Raw genomic sequence first — 15,955 nt, 5'->3', positions numbered from 1 at the left:
ACTGACATGGGGAGCCTGAGTCCTGGATGCACCCGCGGGGAGGGCCGCCCTGGGCATGGCGGGGCTGCTGTGTTGCAGGAAGGTCCACATCACAAGGATGACGCTGGCGTGTTTGAATGGTGACTACGAGGTGGTGCCGGATCACGGGCACAAGAGGAACAGCTTCCTGAAAACTCACAACACGGCACGAAACGTTCTTCATCGTGCCGTCTCACCGGCAGAAGGTAGGCTCCGGGAGGGGGACGGGGCCCCCCTTGCTTGGGCCTGGGCCAGGCCCTTGGGATGGACGGGCTCCTGGATCCCCAGGCAGAGCCCGGGGTCCTCTCGGGGGCGGGGCCCCCTGCAACCACCCTCCCCCCACTGACCTTCCTGGGCCTCAACTCCTCTCCAGCAGCACAGGTCAGGGGTGGGGCTGCTGAGGGCTGAGGGTGCTGTGCATGCGGGAGGGCCCGTGACCTGCATGGGGGCCCTCAAGGGTTTTGTGCCCAAGGAAATGGATTTGGGTGTGATTAAGGGGGCCTAGTTCTTCCAGGGCTCAGGCAAGAGGTTCAAGTCACAGAGGAGGGTCTCAGGGCATATGCGAGGGGTGTGGTGCACAGACAGGGGGCGCAGGGCACAGGCAGGGGGCACGGGGCACAGGCGGTGGGCGCGGGGCACAGGCTGGTAGGGTGAGGGGCACAGGCAAGGAGCGGGGGACACAGGCATGGAGCGGGGGACTCAGGCAGGGGGCACAGTGCACAGGCGAGGGGTGCGGGGCACAGGCGAGGGGCAGGGGCACAGGCAGGGGGTGCGGGGCTCAGGTGGGGGGTGCGGGGCATAGGCATGGGCAGGGGACACAGGCGAGGTGTGTGGGGCATATGTGAGGGATGCGGGGCACAGGTGAGATGCAGGGGGCATTGGTGGGGGACGTGGGGCACAGGCGGGGTTCATGGGGACTAGGTGGGGGTTGTGGTGCACAGGCAGGGAGCAGGGGGCACAGGCAAGGGGCTGGGGGCAAAGGCAAGGGGCGCTGGACACAGGTGGGGGTTGGGGGGCACAGGTGGGTGATGCAGGGCACAGGTGGGGGGCGAGGGGCACAGAAGCGGGGAGCGGGGGGCACAGAAGGGGGGTCACGGTGCACAGGTGGGGTCTGGGGTCACAGGACGGGGTCTCAGGGCACAGGCAGGGGTCGTGGGGCACAGGCGAGGGGTGGGGGCACAGGCGAGGGATGGAGGCACAGGCGAGGGTTGGGGGGCACAGGTGAGGGGCAGGGGGCACAGAAGGGGGGGCCGTAGGGCACAGGTGGGGGTTGCGGGCATGGTCCTCACCATCCCCCCCCACGGGGGGCAGGGTCTCCCCATGTCCGTGTTTCCTGGTGGGGTTTTGGGGGGAAGCTTCCTGCCCATCTCTCTCAGGCCCTGCGTGGCTGCAGTCAGGATGACGGGCTGCGCGAGCTCTCTGGTGCATCTGCCACCTGCCCAGCCTGGGTTCCCACGTCCTGAGGGCCCCTGGCAGCTTCCCTTTCTTACCACGTTCTTGTGCATCTGTAAGTGTCCCTGAGTGAGTGTACATGCGTGTGCATGGCCGTGTGTGCATGAGAACGCATGCATGTGCTCGTGCGCGCCAGCCCTTCCCTCCCTCCCTGTTGTCTGATGTCCCTGCTGGATTCCTGCCCTACCTGGGAGCACAGGGCCGCGTCCCTGATTCCTGGCCCAGCCCCTGACCCCTGAACCTCTGTCTGCAGTGCGGGATGCCTCCCAGGTGGGGCCGTGCACACCTGCCGATTCTGGTCCTTTGTCTGTTTGCCGGGGACAGCGGGTACTGGCCTCCCACCTTGGGTTTGCCCCCGGGGTGGAGACGGGGCAGTGACAAGGCCGGTGGTTCCGAAGGGCGGGGAACAGGCACCGAGGCTGGGCCAGGATGCCAGCTGGGCAGCTGGGGAGGTGGATGTTGGGTGACCCTGCTGGGCAGGCCCTTCTGCCCACAGGCACTGTCCCCACTGCACCCCGGGGCCCGTGTCCCCGTTGAGATGGGGTCTCTCACTGGCCCTGTGTCCCAGTCGTTCATTTCCATGCCTGAGTCCTGCGCAGGCACCCTCGTGTATGGCCAGGGCTGGCTCTCTCGGTTTTCTGGACGAATGGTTGTAGGTATGATTTTGGCATCTCTTTTCCACTATGTATTATTACTATTATTATTACTACTATTATTATTATTAGGCTTATTTATTTATTCATGAGAAACACAGAGAGAGAGAGAGAGACAGAGACAGAGGCACAGGCAGAGGGAGAAGCAGGCTCCACACAGGAGCCCGATGCAGGACTCGATCCCGGGACCCTGGGGTCATGCCCTGAGCTGAAGTCAGACGCTCAACCGCTGAGCCCCCCAAATTCATGTCACATGTGTGTGCGCTCAGGGCCTCTGTGAGTCAGCGTGGGCATCGTGCTGTTGTACAAATCCGTGGTCGTGGCTGCTTGAACAGGAGAGAGGTTAGCTTTCTTACACTTAAAGTGAACCCAGAGAGCAGGCAGGTGGGAGCCCACGTGGCAGCTTCATGATCGTCTTGAGCCAGACCCGTGACCCTGTTCCGGCCTGCCTGCCGTCATCGCCACGTGTGCCAGCACGGATGCTGGGGCTCTGGTCCTTGAGTCCTCGTTTCAGCTGGCGGGATGGAAGCAGAGCAGGGAAGTCCATGTTGGCCCCCAAGCTGGCTCTACTGCCTGCCCACCCCCGTCATGCCCACATCCCCACAAGGCCTGGTGGCGAGCAGAGCGGGTCGGGGTCACCTCTCCTGCCTGGGGTCAGCCAGCCCAGCCAGGCCTCCCGACTTCCCGCGAGGGCCTCTTGCTCCCTGCGGCTCTGCCTCACCTGGGTCTCTGCGTGGACTCTGGTGCTTCCTGCTGGCAGCACGCCGTGACCCCCTTGTTGTGGGTCGCAGACCGGGAAGCTGGAGCAGAGATGTTAGGTGCGCCCTCGGGGCTTCACGGCTGGCCCGCACCCAGGGCTCTGTACCCAGGCCTCGAGCCTGCCCTCTGGCAGGTCAGGAAACAGGCTCAGGCGGCCAGAGTCTGCACCAAAACGGGCATGTTTCCTCGTGACCTTGGCTCTGACTTGTTTTCTGAGGAAACACTATTGTTGTGGAAAGTCCAGGGAAGAACGACAAAGAGGGCGTGCGTGGCCTCGCTGCGGGGCAGGGGGGCGGGGGGTGCAGCGGAGGTCCTGCCCTCGAAGGAGCTGGGCCTGCTGTCCCAACCCATCCTATGTTCTCGGTGCGTTCCGGAGGGGGGTGGTGATGCACCACCCTGGCTGCACGCATGTCTGTGGTGGCACCACACAGTGTGCACACTGGGGCCCCCGGCGGGCTCCCCGAGGTCGCAGCTCCCCAGGACCCATGCACCCGAGCTAGTGATGGGTGCCGCTGGGTGGTGCCTGTGGCTGTGCCCTGGGGTGTCTTGGCGGCCACACTCGGGGCCCGGAACGTTCCCTCACGCCACGAACCCCCTTCTGCTGAGCCATACTGTCCCCTCCCCAGCCGCCGGGCCCCCCATGGACGGCTCTCCGTGCTGACTTCTGCACTGAGGACATCGTGGACGCGGACCCTGGGATGCACCCCGTGACTCTGGCTCCTCCTCACTCGGGATGGAGCCCCGGGTCCTCCGTCCCCCCGTGCTCTGCTGGCATTCCACGGGGCGGGCGGGCCACCGTTGGCGGACCCGTTGAAGGATGTTTAGCTTGTTCCCAACCGTGACTGTTAAAAATAAAACCGCAACATACGCTTGCGTTCCCTTTCGTGGGGACCAAAATGCTTATTATCTGGGACAGATGCCCAGCTGTACTGCGGATGGGTCTTGTTTTTGTTTTTTGTTTTTTGTTTTTTTTTAAAGAAACTGCCAAACTGTTTCCAGAAAGGCCGTCCCATACCACGTTCCCGGCAGCCACGTGTGAGAGACGCAGCTTCTCTGCGTCCAGCCAGCTTTGTGCTGTCTCTGTTTTTAGAAAATTTTGTCTGTTCTAACACGTTTAGTGACTTGTGTTTATTGGCATCTCCCAGGTGGCTCGTCATGTCAGCCACCTTTTCAAGTGCTTGTTTTCTGCCCATATATTTTCTCTTTGTTGGCAAAATGTCTGCTTTGTAATTGGAGTGTTTTTTTTTCTTGGTACTGTTGACTTTTTGGAGTTCTCGATGAATCCTGGATCTGATTCTACTGTCACACGTGTGGCTTGTCTTTCCGTTCTGTTCACAGTGTCTTTCCCACGACAGAGGTTTCAAATTTCAAAGATGTCCGATTTACTGATATTTTTTCCTTTCTGGACTGTGTTTCTGGTGTTCTAAGAATTTTCTATGTAGCCCAAACCCTAAAGATTATCATGTTTCTTCTAAAAGTTTATACTTTTATGTTTTCTGGTTAAACTTATGGTGCATTTTGAGTTAATATTTATATATACATATATTTTATCAGATCGTTTAAGTTAGATTTGCCAACATATAGCATAACACCCAGTGCTCATCCCGTCAAGTGCCCCCCTCAGTGCCCATCACCCAGTCACCCTCACCCCCCACCCACCCACTTTTCTTCCACTCCTTATTCGTTTCCCAGAGTTAGGGGTCGCTCGTGGTTTGTCTCCCTGTCTGGTTTTTCCCATTCATTTTCTCTCCTTTCCCCTTTATTCCCTTTCACTATTTCTTAAACTCCCCATATAAGTGAAACCATATTTCTCCGATTGACTTACTTCACTCAGCATCATACCCGCTGGTTCCATCCACGTCGAAGCAAATGGTGGGTATGTGTCATTTCTAATGGCTGAGGAATATTCCACTGTATACAGAGACCACATCTTCCTTATCCATCATGTTTCGATGGACACCGAGGCTCCTTCCACAGTTTGCCTATTGTGGACATTGCTGCTAGAAACATCGGGGTGCAGGTGTCCTGGCGTTTCCCTGCATCTGTATCTTTGGGGCAAATCCCCAGCAGGGAAATTGCTGGGTCGTAGGGCAGGTCTATTTTTAACTCTTTGGGGAACCTCCCCACAGTTTTCCAGAGTGGCTGTACCAGTTCACATTCCCACCAACAGTGCAGGAGGGTTCCCTTTTCTCCACCTCCTCTCCAACATTTGTGGTTTTCTGTCTGGCTAATGTTCACCGTCCTCACCAGGGTGAGGTGGGATCTCGTTGTGGTTTTGATCTGTATTTCCCTGATGGCCAGTGATGTGGAGCATGTTCTCATGTGCTTCTTGGCCACGTCTATGTCTTCCTCTGTGACATTTCCATTCATGTCTTTTGACCATTTCAGGATTGGATTGTTTGTTTCTTGGGATTAAGTTTGATAAGTTCTTTTTATAACATGTGAGTTTTAGGTCGAATTTCCTTCTTTGCACATGGACGACCAGTTGATCCAGCCCCCTTTGTTGACAAGACTATCCTCTTCCATTGAACTGCTTTTGCATTTAGTAAAAAATCATTGACCATACTGGTGTGAGGCTGTTTCTGGGCTCTCTATTCTGTAGATCTCTGTGTCTCTCCTGGCACAAGTGCTGTACTGCTCCAACCAGGGTAGCTACACAATCAGTCTTAACCTTGGGTTGAGTGATTTTGAGAAAAATGAGCTATTCTCATCCCCTTCCCTTTCCATTTATATTTAAGATAAGCCTGTCTATGCAAAATTTCCTGTTAGGAATTTGATAAGAATTACATTAAACCCATGCACCGCGGGGCACCTGGGTGGCTCATTGTTTGAGCATCTGTCTTCGGCTTAGGCCCTGACCCGGGGTTCTGGGATCGAGTCCCACATTGGGCTCCCTGCATGGAGCCTGCTTGTCCCTCTGCCTGGGTCTCTGCCTCTTTCTCTGTCTCTCATGAGTAAGCAAGTAAAATCTTTTTTTTTTAAAGAACCTGTGCACACCAGTATGAGGATAATCGACAGCTTTACTGTGTCATGTCTTCTCATTGATGAGCACGTGTGTCCCTCTGTTCATTGAAATCATTGATTTCTTTCATCAGTATCATATAGTCTTCAGCATACAAGTTGTGTATGTGTTAGATTTGTACCTAGTACTTCGTTTTTCTCCATGAGTACATATGTCACTGAATTTTAACTTTGGTCTTCACATACTGATTATTAGTTTAAGAAATACACTTCTTTTTCAAGAGAGAGAATGAGAGTGCACAAGCAAGGGGAGGAGCAGAGGGAGAAGGAGAAGCTCAAGCAGATTACTTGAGGGGGCCCAATGTGAGGCTTCATCCCAGGACCCTGAGATCATGCCCAGAGCTGAAACCAAGACTCAGAGGCCCAACTGACTGAGCCACCCAGGTGCCCCAAGAAATACGTTTTTTATGTTCATCTTGTATCCAGTGACCTTATGGAATTCATTTGTTCTAGAGTTATTTCCTCCCCTACATAGAATATCTATGTACGCCATTGTGGCATCTGCAAAGGGACAGTTTTCTGATGTTCTTTTTTCCTTTTTCTTGCCCTGTTGCAATGGCTGGGGTTGCTGAAAGCACTCCATCTTTCACCAGCGAGTACTATAGTAGCTTTCAGTATTCTGTAGATCTTCATCAAGTTGGAGAACTTCCCCTCCCTCCCTAGTTTTCTGATCTTATCAAGAATGAGTGTTGAATTTTGTCAGATTCAACTGTCAAATTTTCTGTGTCAATTGACACAACCATGGGATTATTTATGTGGTGTATTGTATCGATGGGCAGATGTGTAAAAGGATCTGCATCTCCAGACATGGTCATGGTGCATGCTTCTGTTCTGAGGCTGCCGAATTCTATTTGCTGTTTTGTTAAGGATTATAGCATCGGTATTGAAAGAGATGGCCTGTAGTGTTCCTTTTTTTGTATTGTCTTGGTCTGATTTTGGTATCAGGATGATTCCGACTTTATAAAGTGAGTTGGAAGGTGTTACCTTTTCTGTTTTCTGGAAGAGATGATACAGAATTGGTGTTAATTCTTCATTCTTAAATGTTGAGTAAAATTCTCCAGTGAAGCCACCTGGAGCTGGAGATTCATTTTTCGGAACCTTTACAGTTATGAGTTGAATTTCTTTAGTAAATTACAGGGCTAATCTCATAATCTTTCACGTTAGGTGAATTGTGGTAGTGTGTGTGTTCCCGAGTCGTTCATTGGTCCAGGTCGTCAAATTAATGTGTGTAATTGTTCACAGTATTTTCTTATTACCTTTTTGATGTCAGCAGGGTCTGTAGTAGAATTGTTTTCATCCCCAGGTTTGTTAGTCTCTCTCTCTTTTTCTTTGTCATGCCTGCTGGAGATTTGTCAATTTTATTGATATTTTTAAAGAAACAACTTCTGTTTTCTTGCTCTCTGCTGGGTTCCGCCCGCATCCACATGGAGTGCCACATTTTGAACGTCCCGTGCCCGTATTTGCAGACGCAGGCGTCTCAGGGCCAATGATGTGCTAAGTCACCTGGGATCTCAGCGCCAGCAGGTGGTGGAGGCATGACCACATCTCGGCCCCACACCTGCCCCGCCAGAGAGCAGGCTGAGGGAATGGAAGAGCTTTTTCTTCAATAAGTGGAGGATTTGACATTTATTTTTTTCCTTCCTTGGTGGCAGCAGATGGCATTGAGAACCACATCAGAGAAACTCAGACACCGCTAATCGTTCTCTGCGAACGTCATCTACACCACGCCGGGCATGCGTGTAAACAGGTACATCGGCCGCCTCCTGGAAGCGTTCCAGATGGAGCTGGAGATGGCAGACCTGGACTTCTTCACCCTGAAGTACAAGCAGGCTGACCGCGAGCTCAAGGTAGGTGGAAGGGGCCCCAGGTGCCGTCCCCCACCCGTCTCCAGGCGGCGTGGTCCCCAGGTCCCAGGTGCCGCTGCGGGGACCCTGCATGTGTCCTGGCAGCTACAGCCACTGATGGGCGGTCTCCGTGTCTCCCAGTACCACCAGCTCCAGGACGGGATTTCACCAGTGCCGTTGTGCTGGCGCTCATCCTCACCGCCCTGTTCGGCCTCATCTACCTTCTCATCATCCCTCAGTAAGTGTGACGGGCCTGGCCATCAGGGCAGGAGGGTGCCAGAGGCCCTTCCTCGTCTGCTCGTTGCCCCCGTCGTCCCTGGCACCGAGACGGCATGAGCCACAGCCTGTTGTCCCCTGGTTGCAGTCAGCCGTCAGGCCCTCGTGGCACACGTGTGGGATGCTCACGCTCAACTTCTCGTGTGTCATTTACACAGTTCTAAGACACAAGATATTTTCAGCGCCTTTCCATCTGCCCAACGTGCACCCTTGACTTCAGGACAGATTTCGAGGGACGTTGTTTCTAGGTGCACGTCATCTTCAGATATGTTAAAGTGAGAAATAGTGGCCTCTGGAAAGGAAGACAAACGTAGTAATTTAGTAATAATCAGTTACCCAAAGTCTGAGTTTGGCAGTGCTTGTTTTCAGGAGGAAAGTCCACTTTCCTTCCAGAGAGGCCACTTTCTTAGACCCCCTGGTGGAGTGGCTCTCCTTGGGTTTCCAGAGTTTCCAGGAAGCACAGGAAGCTGCTCCGTTCCCAGATGCTGTAAACACGGCGACCATCTGATGGCCCGTGTGGGGATCAAGCTTTTCCTAGAAAAGCTGCTCCCAGATGACTTGGCCCAGGAGGGCAGTGCCCAGCAGCAGGTCCTCCATGAGGGAGGGCCTCTCCATGGGCCCCGCTGGTTAGGAGTTGGGGGGAAGAAAGAAAGGGACTTGGTGGAGCAGTCGGGGGTTGGAATTGCGGGCACTTGTTGGGCACACCTTGCTTGGCCCCAGCCGGCAGTGACCCTGCATCTTCTGTTCTAGGAACGTGGTTGACCTCTTGCTCCTGGTGTTCTGCATCTGCTTCCTGGTGGCCTGCGTCCTATACCTGCACATCACTCGGGTCCAGGTGTGTGTGTGTGCATAAGTCCAGACCTGCCATCACCTGGGTCCAGGTGCATGTGTGCATGTGTCCTGTACCTAGACATCACTCAGGTCCAGGTGTGTGTGCGTGTGTACTGTACCTGTACATCACTTGGGTCCAGGAGTGTGGGTGCGTGTGTCCTGTACCTGCATATCACCTGGATCCAGGTAGTTATGTGTGCATGTGTCCTGTATCTGCACATCACTGAGGTCCAGGAGTGTGTGTGCATGTGTCCTGAACCTGCACATCACCTGGGTCCAGGTGCTTGTTGTGTGTCTCCCTGACCTGCAATCCACATGGCCCAGGTGCCTGTATGCCTGTGTCCTGTACCTGCACATTACCTGGGTCCAGGTGCCTGTTGTACTTCTCCCTGACCTATGGTCCATGTGGACCTATGATCCGTGTGTGTGCATGTGTGTCCTGTGCATCACCTGGGTCCAGCTACTTATGTGTGCTTGTGTCCTGTACCTGTACATCACCTGGGTCCAGATACTTATGTGTGCATGTGTCCTGTACCTGCACATCACCTGGGTCCAGATACTTATGTATGCATGTGTCCTGTACCCGCACATCACTCAGGTCCAGGAGTGTGTGTGCATATGTCCCGTACCTGTGCATCACCTAGATCCAGGTGTATGTGCCTGTGTGTGCTTACATCCTGCTTGTGACAGGTACATGTGTGTCTTGCATCTGTATATCACCTGGGCAGGTATGTGTATTTGCCTGTGTCCTTTACCTGCACATCACCTGGGCCGGTACATGTGTGGCCTCCGCTTGTCCTCTTGACAGGACGGTGGGGCAGTGGAGAGTAGCAGGAGCTCCCCAAGCCCTTTTGTGTGCTGGATCCTGCTCGGAGTTCCAGGAGCGCCCCTGGGACACTGGGCAGGTGGTCCATAGTGATGGGATGAGGGCCGTGGGGTGTTCTGAGTGGAGAGTCCCTCAGGGCAGGGAACCAGCGATCCATCATACGCCTGCGTGGTGGACAGGACACCTGCACTGTGGAGGGTTCTCTGTTGGCTTTGCTGCTGTGAGCTTTGGGGTGGGGGCTGGGCTGGCTCCATGGGTGGCTGTGCTCCTGGGACAGCGCTCGGTCCCAGCCCCGCTGTGGCTCCCCTGTCCGTGTCTTTATGCACCCCATTACCCTGCTTCACCCCATGGCCATGTCCTGCTGACTCAGGATTCTCTTTGTGTAATTGTTGGAAACGGCAACTTTTTAAAAAACTAAATTCGCTTTTATCCACTTTACTTCTTTGTTCTTCATTGGGAACTTTTTTTTTTCTTTTAATTGAAAAGATGTTATTTATTTAAACCAATTTCCAGTTGTTTGTTCTTCATAGGGTGATACGTGGTTTGGAAACTGCAATTTTCAGCTTTAAATAAGATGGTGTTTTCATGTAATTTTGGGGGAGAGTGTGACAGGTGGAGCTGACTCGATGGCCTGCCACCCCCTCCCGGGGAGCCGGGAGCCGGGTGCTGTGACGGACATGTCCCTCCTGGCAGAGGTGGCTTAGCCGAAGCATGTGGAATTCGGAGTGTCATGTCCGTTGGTGCCTCTGCGCTAGCTCTGAGTGTCCTCCCCGGGGTGTGGCTCAGAGATGGTGTGGAGGGGTGGCAACCAGCAGGTGGGGCCCAGCCTCAGTGGAGGGAGGTACGGGTGGGCGAAGATGTGCATATGGTTGAGCCAGGGTCCAGGGTAGCAGGGCCTCCGTGGGAAAGCACGAGTCAGCTGGGCATGCGCTTTCCTCTGGGACAGGGCAGGAGGCCACAGGCAGGGCATCCGGGCTGCTGGGCCAGCCCCATGGCCCCCTGGGACCTCCATCCTCCCATTGGCTCCCGCATTGCTGGGGTTGCTGGCACTGGGAACTCCGTGCCTCCATGTCCCTGTCTGTGATGCAGGACAGAATTGAGTTGATATGCACCAGTAGCGGGAGCCTGGCACACAAGGGGAGAAGCTGGAGGACCAAGGGACAGGGTCAGTGGGGCCAGGAGGAGGCCAGGAGTTGGGGATGGGGGGGGGCTGCAGTGCCGTGGGCCAGCAGAGCACGGGCGTGAGGGTGCAGGGTGACAGCTAGGAGGGGCCTGAGCTGGACCAGGTGGCCACGAGTGCCAGTGGGAGCAGGACAGCCGGCCCTGGGTGGGGGGCAGTGGGACCAGGGCTGGCCGCTGGGCAGGAAGGGACTGTCTGCGAGCCTCTGCAGGTTCAGGTATGCTTTGCTCTGAGGGTGCTTGCTGGAGCCTGGGCAGACCCATGTTGTGAGCAGAAGGGGTGGACGCATCCTCGTCCAGCACAGAGGCTTGCACAGGCCCTGCCCCTGGCGACACCTCATCCTGGGCCGTAAGCTCCAGGTGCCCGTGTAAATCAGGCTGTGTCGAGCCCAGGGAGGTGGCCACGGTGGCCACGGCTGCCTGTCTCACACACCCTCGGCCACAGGCTCAGGCTCGGGATACCGGCACCGTGTGCCTAGGTCGATGCGTGGGGTCCTGGCCACAGCACCCTCCACGGAGAGGCAGGTATCCTGTTGTGCTCCTTGGCATCGCTCCTGGTGGCCTTGGCGATGTTACACACCTGTTGTGCTTACAGGCGGTCACAGGGTCATTGATGGAGTTGGCACGACTGCCTTTCGTGTGGATGGTGTGGCCCAAGGACGTGCAACCACGGACAATCCGCCAGGCCATGTTTGATGGCTGTGCTTAACGTTCCGAGGGGGTTTCTCCCGGGTTTGGAGCTGATGTGCTGTTTTGTTTTTTTTTTCTATATTACAACTATTTTCCACGGATGTGTTTGCTCCACGAGTGTATAAGCAAACTGACCGAAAAGATGAGCAGCGACCGGCCTCACAGCTAGGAGAGGCCAAATGGAGTCCACGCGTGGCCATTGGTCTCTGTGACCAGCAGCGTTCACTTTTCAGAAGAGCGCGCTACCCCGTTACATGTGAGCGAACGCGTATGCAGGCTCAGGAGTTGGGGGCGAGACGGGGGGTGGGTCTCAGCACCCACGCTGGCAGTCCCGCTCCTGCAGGGCTGTGGGCGTGCTGGCCGACAGGACCGTGGCTTCACAGGTAACAGAAGAGCCAGCTCCCGTGGCATCTCCCGCAGAGAGCCCGCGAGCTGCCCTCCCTGCGCCCTGGCGTCTCCAGTCAGCCCCAGGAAGCAGCATGTCCTAGCATACTGTGTAGGAAGGTCTCTCCCCAGGACCTGGCCTTCCTCCTCAGCTGGGCTGGTGCCCATCCCCGGGGGAGTCTGGAACCTGCGGGCCAGGAGAGCGAGGACACGAGTAGAAAGCAGGTGGTAGGCGGGCGTGGCCCTGCTGCATGGTTCTGGCCACCCCCGCTCCCAGCTGCAGCGTCAGTCCCAACCTCCTGCTGCTGCCGGGCCAGTGACCACTGCCTCGGAGGTCTCAGGGCACGCACGCCCGCTGGCTCCAGGCTGTGGGCAGCACGTGCTAGAGGGCAGCGGCCCGCAGGCTCGCTGTTGGCGGGGTCCCATGGGCTCGTTGGGGGGCCGTCACCTGCCCTGGCGCGTGGAGTTTTTGCGCCCCAGTCCGCCCATTTCCCCTTCCGCCACCGTCTGGCTTTCAAGACCTCTTGCTGCTGAGCCGGGTCCTCTGGAGTCCTCGGTCAGGAACCCGTCCCCCCGGTCACACTGCGACCCTCCGCCATGGGTGGCTGTGGGCTGGGTGTGGTAGCTCTTCGGGGCACGGCACTGGGGGAGGAACCCTGGGCCGTCCTGTGCCGTGTCACAGGCAGCAGATCCAGGCTGGTCTTACCGTGCGCCTCTGGCTGTGTTTATGACTGAGGCTGAGAGTTCTGACGTTTCGACAAATGTTTCGGGGGTCACGGGGCACCGCCAGGCCCAGACAGCACCCCAGCGCCCAGGAGGACGTGCCCCAGCTCTGCAAGGGCGGCTGCCCAGTTGACACCATCCCTGAATCTTCAAAAGGCCATTTCCACATCAGCAAAGCTGCTGTGTCCAGATGGGGTGGGGGTGGGGCCGTGGCAAGAGCAGCAGCTCCAGGCTGTGGGGTCCCCTCCCTCCCCCGTGAGAACGCCGGGCCGCAGTAGGCTCGGCAGCATGGCTGGGGTGAGGGGTCTGCTGGCTTTGGGGCCTGTCACTGGGCGGGGAGGGACCCCCGTTCCCGGCATCCCTTCCCGGGTCCCTGGTTGGGAGGAGCTCGGCTGGTGGGGGCTCCCTGCATCTCTGGGGGCCACTGGGCCTCGGCGCTGGCCGCGTTCAGGTCGGCCGAGGCAAGCGGGCCCCGTGTCCTGAATGTCACCTCCTCCGTGTCTGCAGAGCGGGCTGTCCATCATCACACTGCATCCACCGAGGTCCCTGTGGGTGCTGTTCACACGGGACACGGGCACTTTCCTCCCACTCAGACCACTCTTTCCACATACGTGTGTCACGGCAGTGGCTTCTTTGGCACACTGTTCTGGTCGTGCTCCTTCCGAGTCCCTGCCTGTCCCTCTGGGGCTGGGGTTCACCTATCGGGGCAGCCAGCCGCTCTGGGGGCTCCCACCCACCCACGAGCTCATGAATGGAGAAGGCCCACGAGCTGGTCTGTGTCTGCTGTGGGCTTGTTGCCGGTGGGCCTGGAGATCCCCAGGGCGGGCAGAGGGCAGGGGAGACACCTGGCTGGGGTAGGGGCAGGAACCCTGGGGCCCTGCGAGTGTGAGCAGATGACTGCCCACGTCTCCGATCTCATGTGGCGGGGGTCTTGGCATGGAGCACCCAGCTGGCCAGGTGTCCACGACCCTGAGCTGGGCCTGTGACGAGGATGACAGGTCACGCAAGGCCACAGCACCCCGTGGTTCCTGCTAGCCTGCGTCCTAGCCCTGGCGTGCTCTCTGCACCCGGCGAGGGAGTGTGCCCAGCACTGTGCACTCCGCTGTGCTCAGTGGCCCCGAGGCCTGGGTCCCAAGACACCGGGTCCCTGTATGTCACTGTGCACTGTGGAGTGAGTGCAGGGGAGCTGGCGCCCGGGCAGCCGATGGAGCAGCACCGAGGTGCCCGGAGTGTGGACGGTGTGACAGGCGCTCAGCGGGCGCCCCGGGGCAGATGTGACCGAGGCCAGCCCCCGGCGGCTCGCTGGCTCTCCCATTTCCGCCGAGCGTCGTGTGGCGCTGGCACGTGTGTGGCGGGAGCAGAGCTGTCCTGGGTGAGTGCATCCAGGACTTGTAAGTCCCTGCTCATCAGTAGGACATCCGGGAGCGGCTAGCGCCCGCCGCGTGTCCCCTTCAGTGAGTAGAGCGCAGAGGGAGGGCCAGACCAGAGGAGCCACGTGGGCAGATTGTGTCCCCCGTGAGGCATCATCGTCGGAACCCACCACCGCTTGGCCAGTTGGCAGCCAAATGGGAATGGCGCATCCGCCCCGCAGGCTGCCCCCGACTCTGAGCCCCGCTTGCACACTCCGGGCTGCCTCCCGCTTCAGCCTCCCTGCACCCCGGGCACAGCTTGCTGAGCATCGGCCGGTGGCCCTCCAGTCACCAGTGGCCACCAGAGGCCAGGCCTGGGCAGTGCCTCCAGGGGCTCCTGATGTCCACAGCCGGAGGAGCCTTACCCTGCGTTTGCTGAGCGAATGCGTGAGCAGCGTGTGCCTTGTCGGCCGGGCAAGGGTCCGTGGGCACATCTCTATCCCGGCCAGGGGCGGACACGAGATTGGACAGGGAGGGAGGTGGCTAGTGCGAGGTGTGAGCAGTCGGGGCTGGCGCCACCGCAGGGGGCTCCTCTCCCTGAGATCTGGGGGCCCAGCGTGTCTGCGCAGTGTGGCAGCATCAGGCTCAGGAATCCTGAATGGAATCCGGAACTGTGGCTGCGCCGTGGGAGTCCCGTTGGACCCAGAAGGCCAGCTGGTGGGGACAGGACGGTCGAGACTTCCCCAGGGGAGGGCCGCGGAGGGGGCTGGCCCTGGCTGGCTGCGGGTCTCATCAGCATCTTGTGCAGGGTCCCTGCAGTCTTTATATTAGTTTTTCTTTCAAATTTCACGAGCGTGAATCTAAAAAGAGCTTTGCGCTTTTATCCACAAAGTCACATGTTGACTATTGCAAAATGTATTTAAGCTGCCTTCTATTAAGCGCGCAGGCACTTTTAGAAAGATTTTATTTGAGAGAGAGCAAGAAAGAGCACAATTTTGGGGACGGGCAGAGGGAGTGGGAGAAACAGACTCCTTGCCGAGTGGGGAGCCCGACGTGGGACTCGGTCCCAGGACCCTGAGATCATGTCCTGAGCTGCCCAGGTTCACCCAAATAGATTTAAAATAAAATTTCTAGTAACAAAAACAGTTTAAAATCTATGTGAAGAAAATGATAAAATTTAAAGTACCTAAAAAAAGACACAAGTATGTGTAAATCCTTATTTAATATAATAACAATATATGAACTTGCAAAACACATGACATAGTAAGGATTTAATGTAATAAAAATCTCAAATTAACCAGTTCATTCTAGTGCCAGAGTCACAGTGTGGGGCACACGGTGGCGGGTGTGGTTGTTTTTCACTGAAAGACAGTAGTTTTTGTTTCTTTTAATTTTGGCAGCGTCGACCTGGGAGAGGAAGCCTGGGCATAGCTGAGATGTGTGTGTGGGGGCTGGGTGGGGAGCCAGCGGCACCAGGGCATGCGGCACATTCTGTGCTGTGACCGTTCCTGCGACCCGAACCAACTCTAAGAAACGCCTGTGTTCACAGTAATATGTTTTATTGTCCAGTGTTTTCCAGGATGCCTGACCATCCAGATCCGCACCGTCTTGTGTATTTTCATAGTGGTCTTGACCTACTCCGTCGCCCAAGGATGTGTGGTGAGCATGTCTGCAGGCAGCAGGGTGTAGCGGGGGGAGCCCCCGAGGTGTGCAGGGGTGAGGGAGGCTGTCTCCGGGTGAAGGGACACCCAGCCCCTCCCCAGTGCGCAGTAGAAGCTGGGGCAGAAGTCAGGGCAGGGGGGTGGGGCGCTGAGTACCAGGAGGGTGGCAGGGGCTGTCTGGGGGGCCGAGGGGGGTCTCTTGCTTCTCCCAGCCTACACTGGGAGGAGCCTGGAGGGCACAGCAAGGGAGGGGCGGGCGGCACCTGGGGGCATCCCCTCCTTCCCACAG

At 57.1% G+C, this 15,955-nt stretch overlaps 1 protein-coding gene across 1 annotated transcript in view; it reads left to right on the top strand.

Moving 5' to 3' along the window:
- LOC140598551 (adenylate cyclase type 1-like) overlaps positions 1-15,955 on the top strand; it is a 64,979-nt gene that overhangs the window by 14,323 nt on the left and 34,701 nt on the right. Inside the window, exons 3-7 of the mRNA XM_072755345.1 lie at positions 79-224; positions 7,556-7,750; positions 7,889-7,985; positions 8,774-8,858; positions 15,575-15,664. Of these exons, the coding sequence (XP_072611446.1) occupies positions 79-224; positions 7,556-7,737 (328 nt within the window). The 3' untranslated portion in view covers positions 7,738-7,750; positions 7,889-7,985; positions 8,774-8,858; positions 15,575-15,664. The remainder of the gene's footprint in view (positions 1-78; positions 225-7,555; positions 7,751-7,888; positions 7,986-8,773; positions 8,859-15,574; positions 15,665-15,955) is intronic.

Source organism: Vulpes vulpes, chromosome 4 (assembly GCF_048418805.1).
Source record: "Vulpes vulpes isolate BD-2025 chromosome 4, VulVul3, whole genome shotgun sequence".
Classification (NCBI taxonomy): Eukaryota; Metazoa; Chordata; class Mammalia; order Carnivora; family Canidae; genus Vulpes; species Vulpes vulpes.
Note: the sequence above shows the minus strand (reverse complement) of the source record. Positions and strands in the feature narration are given on the sequence as shown.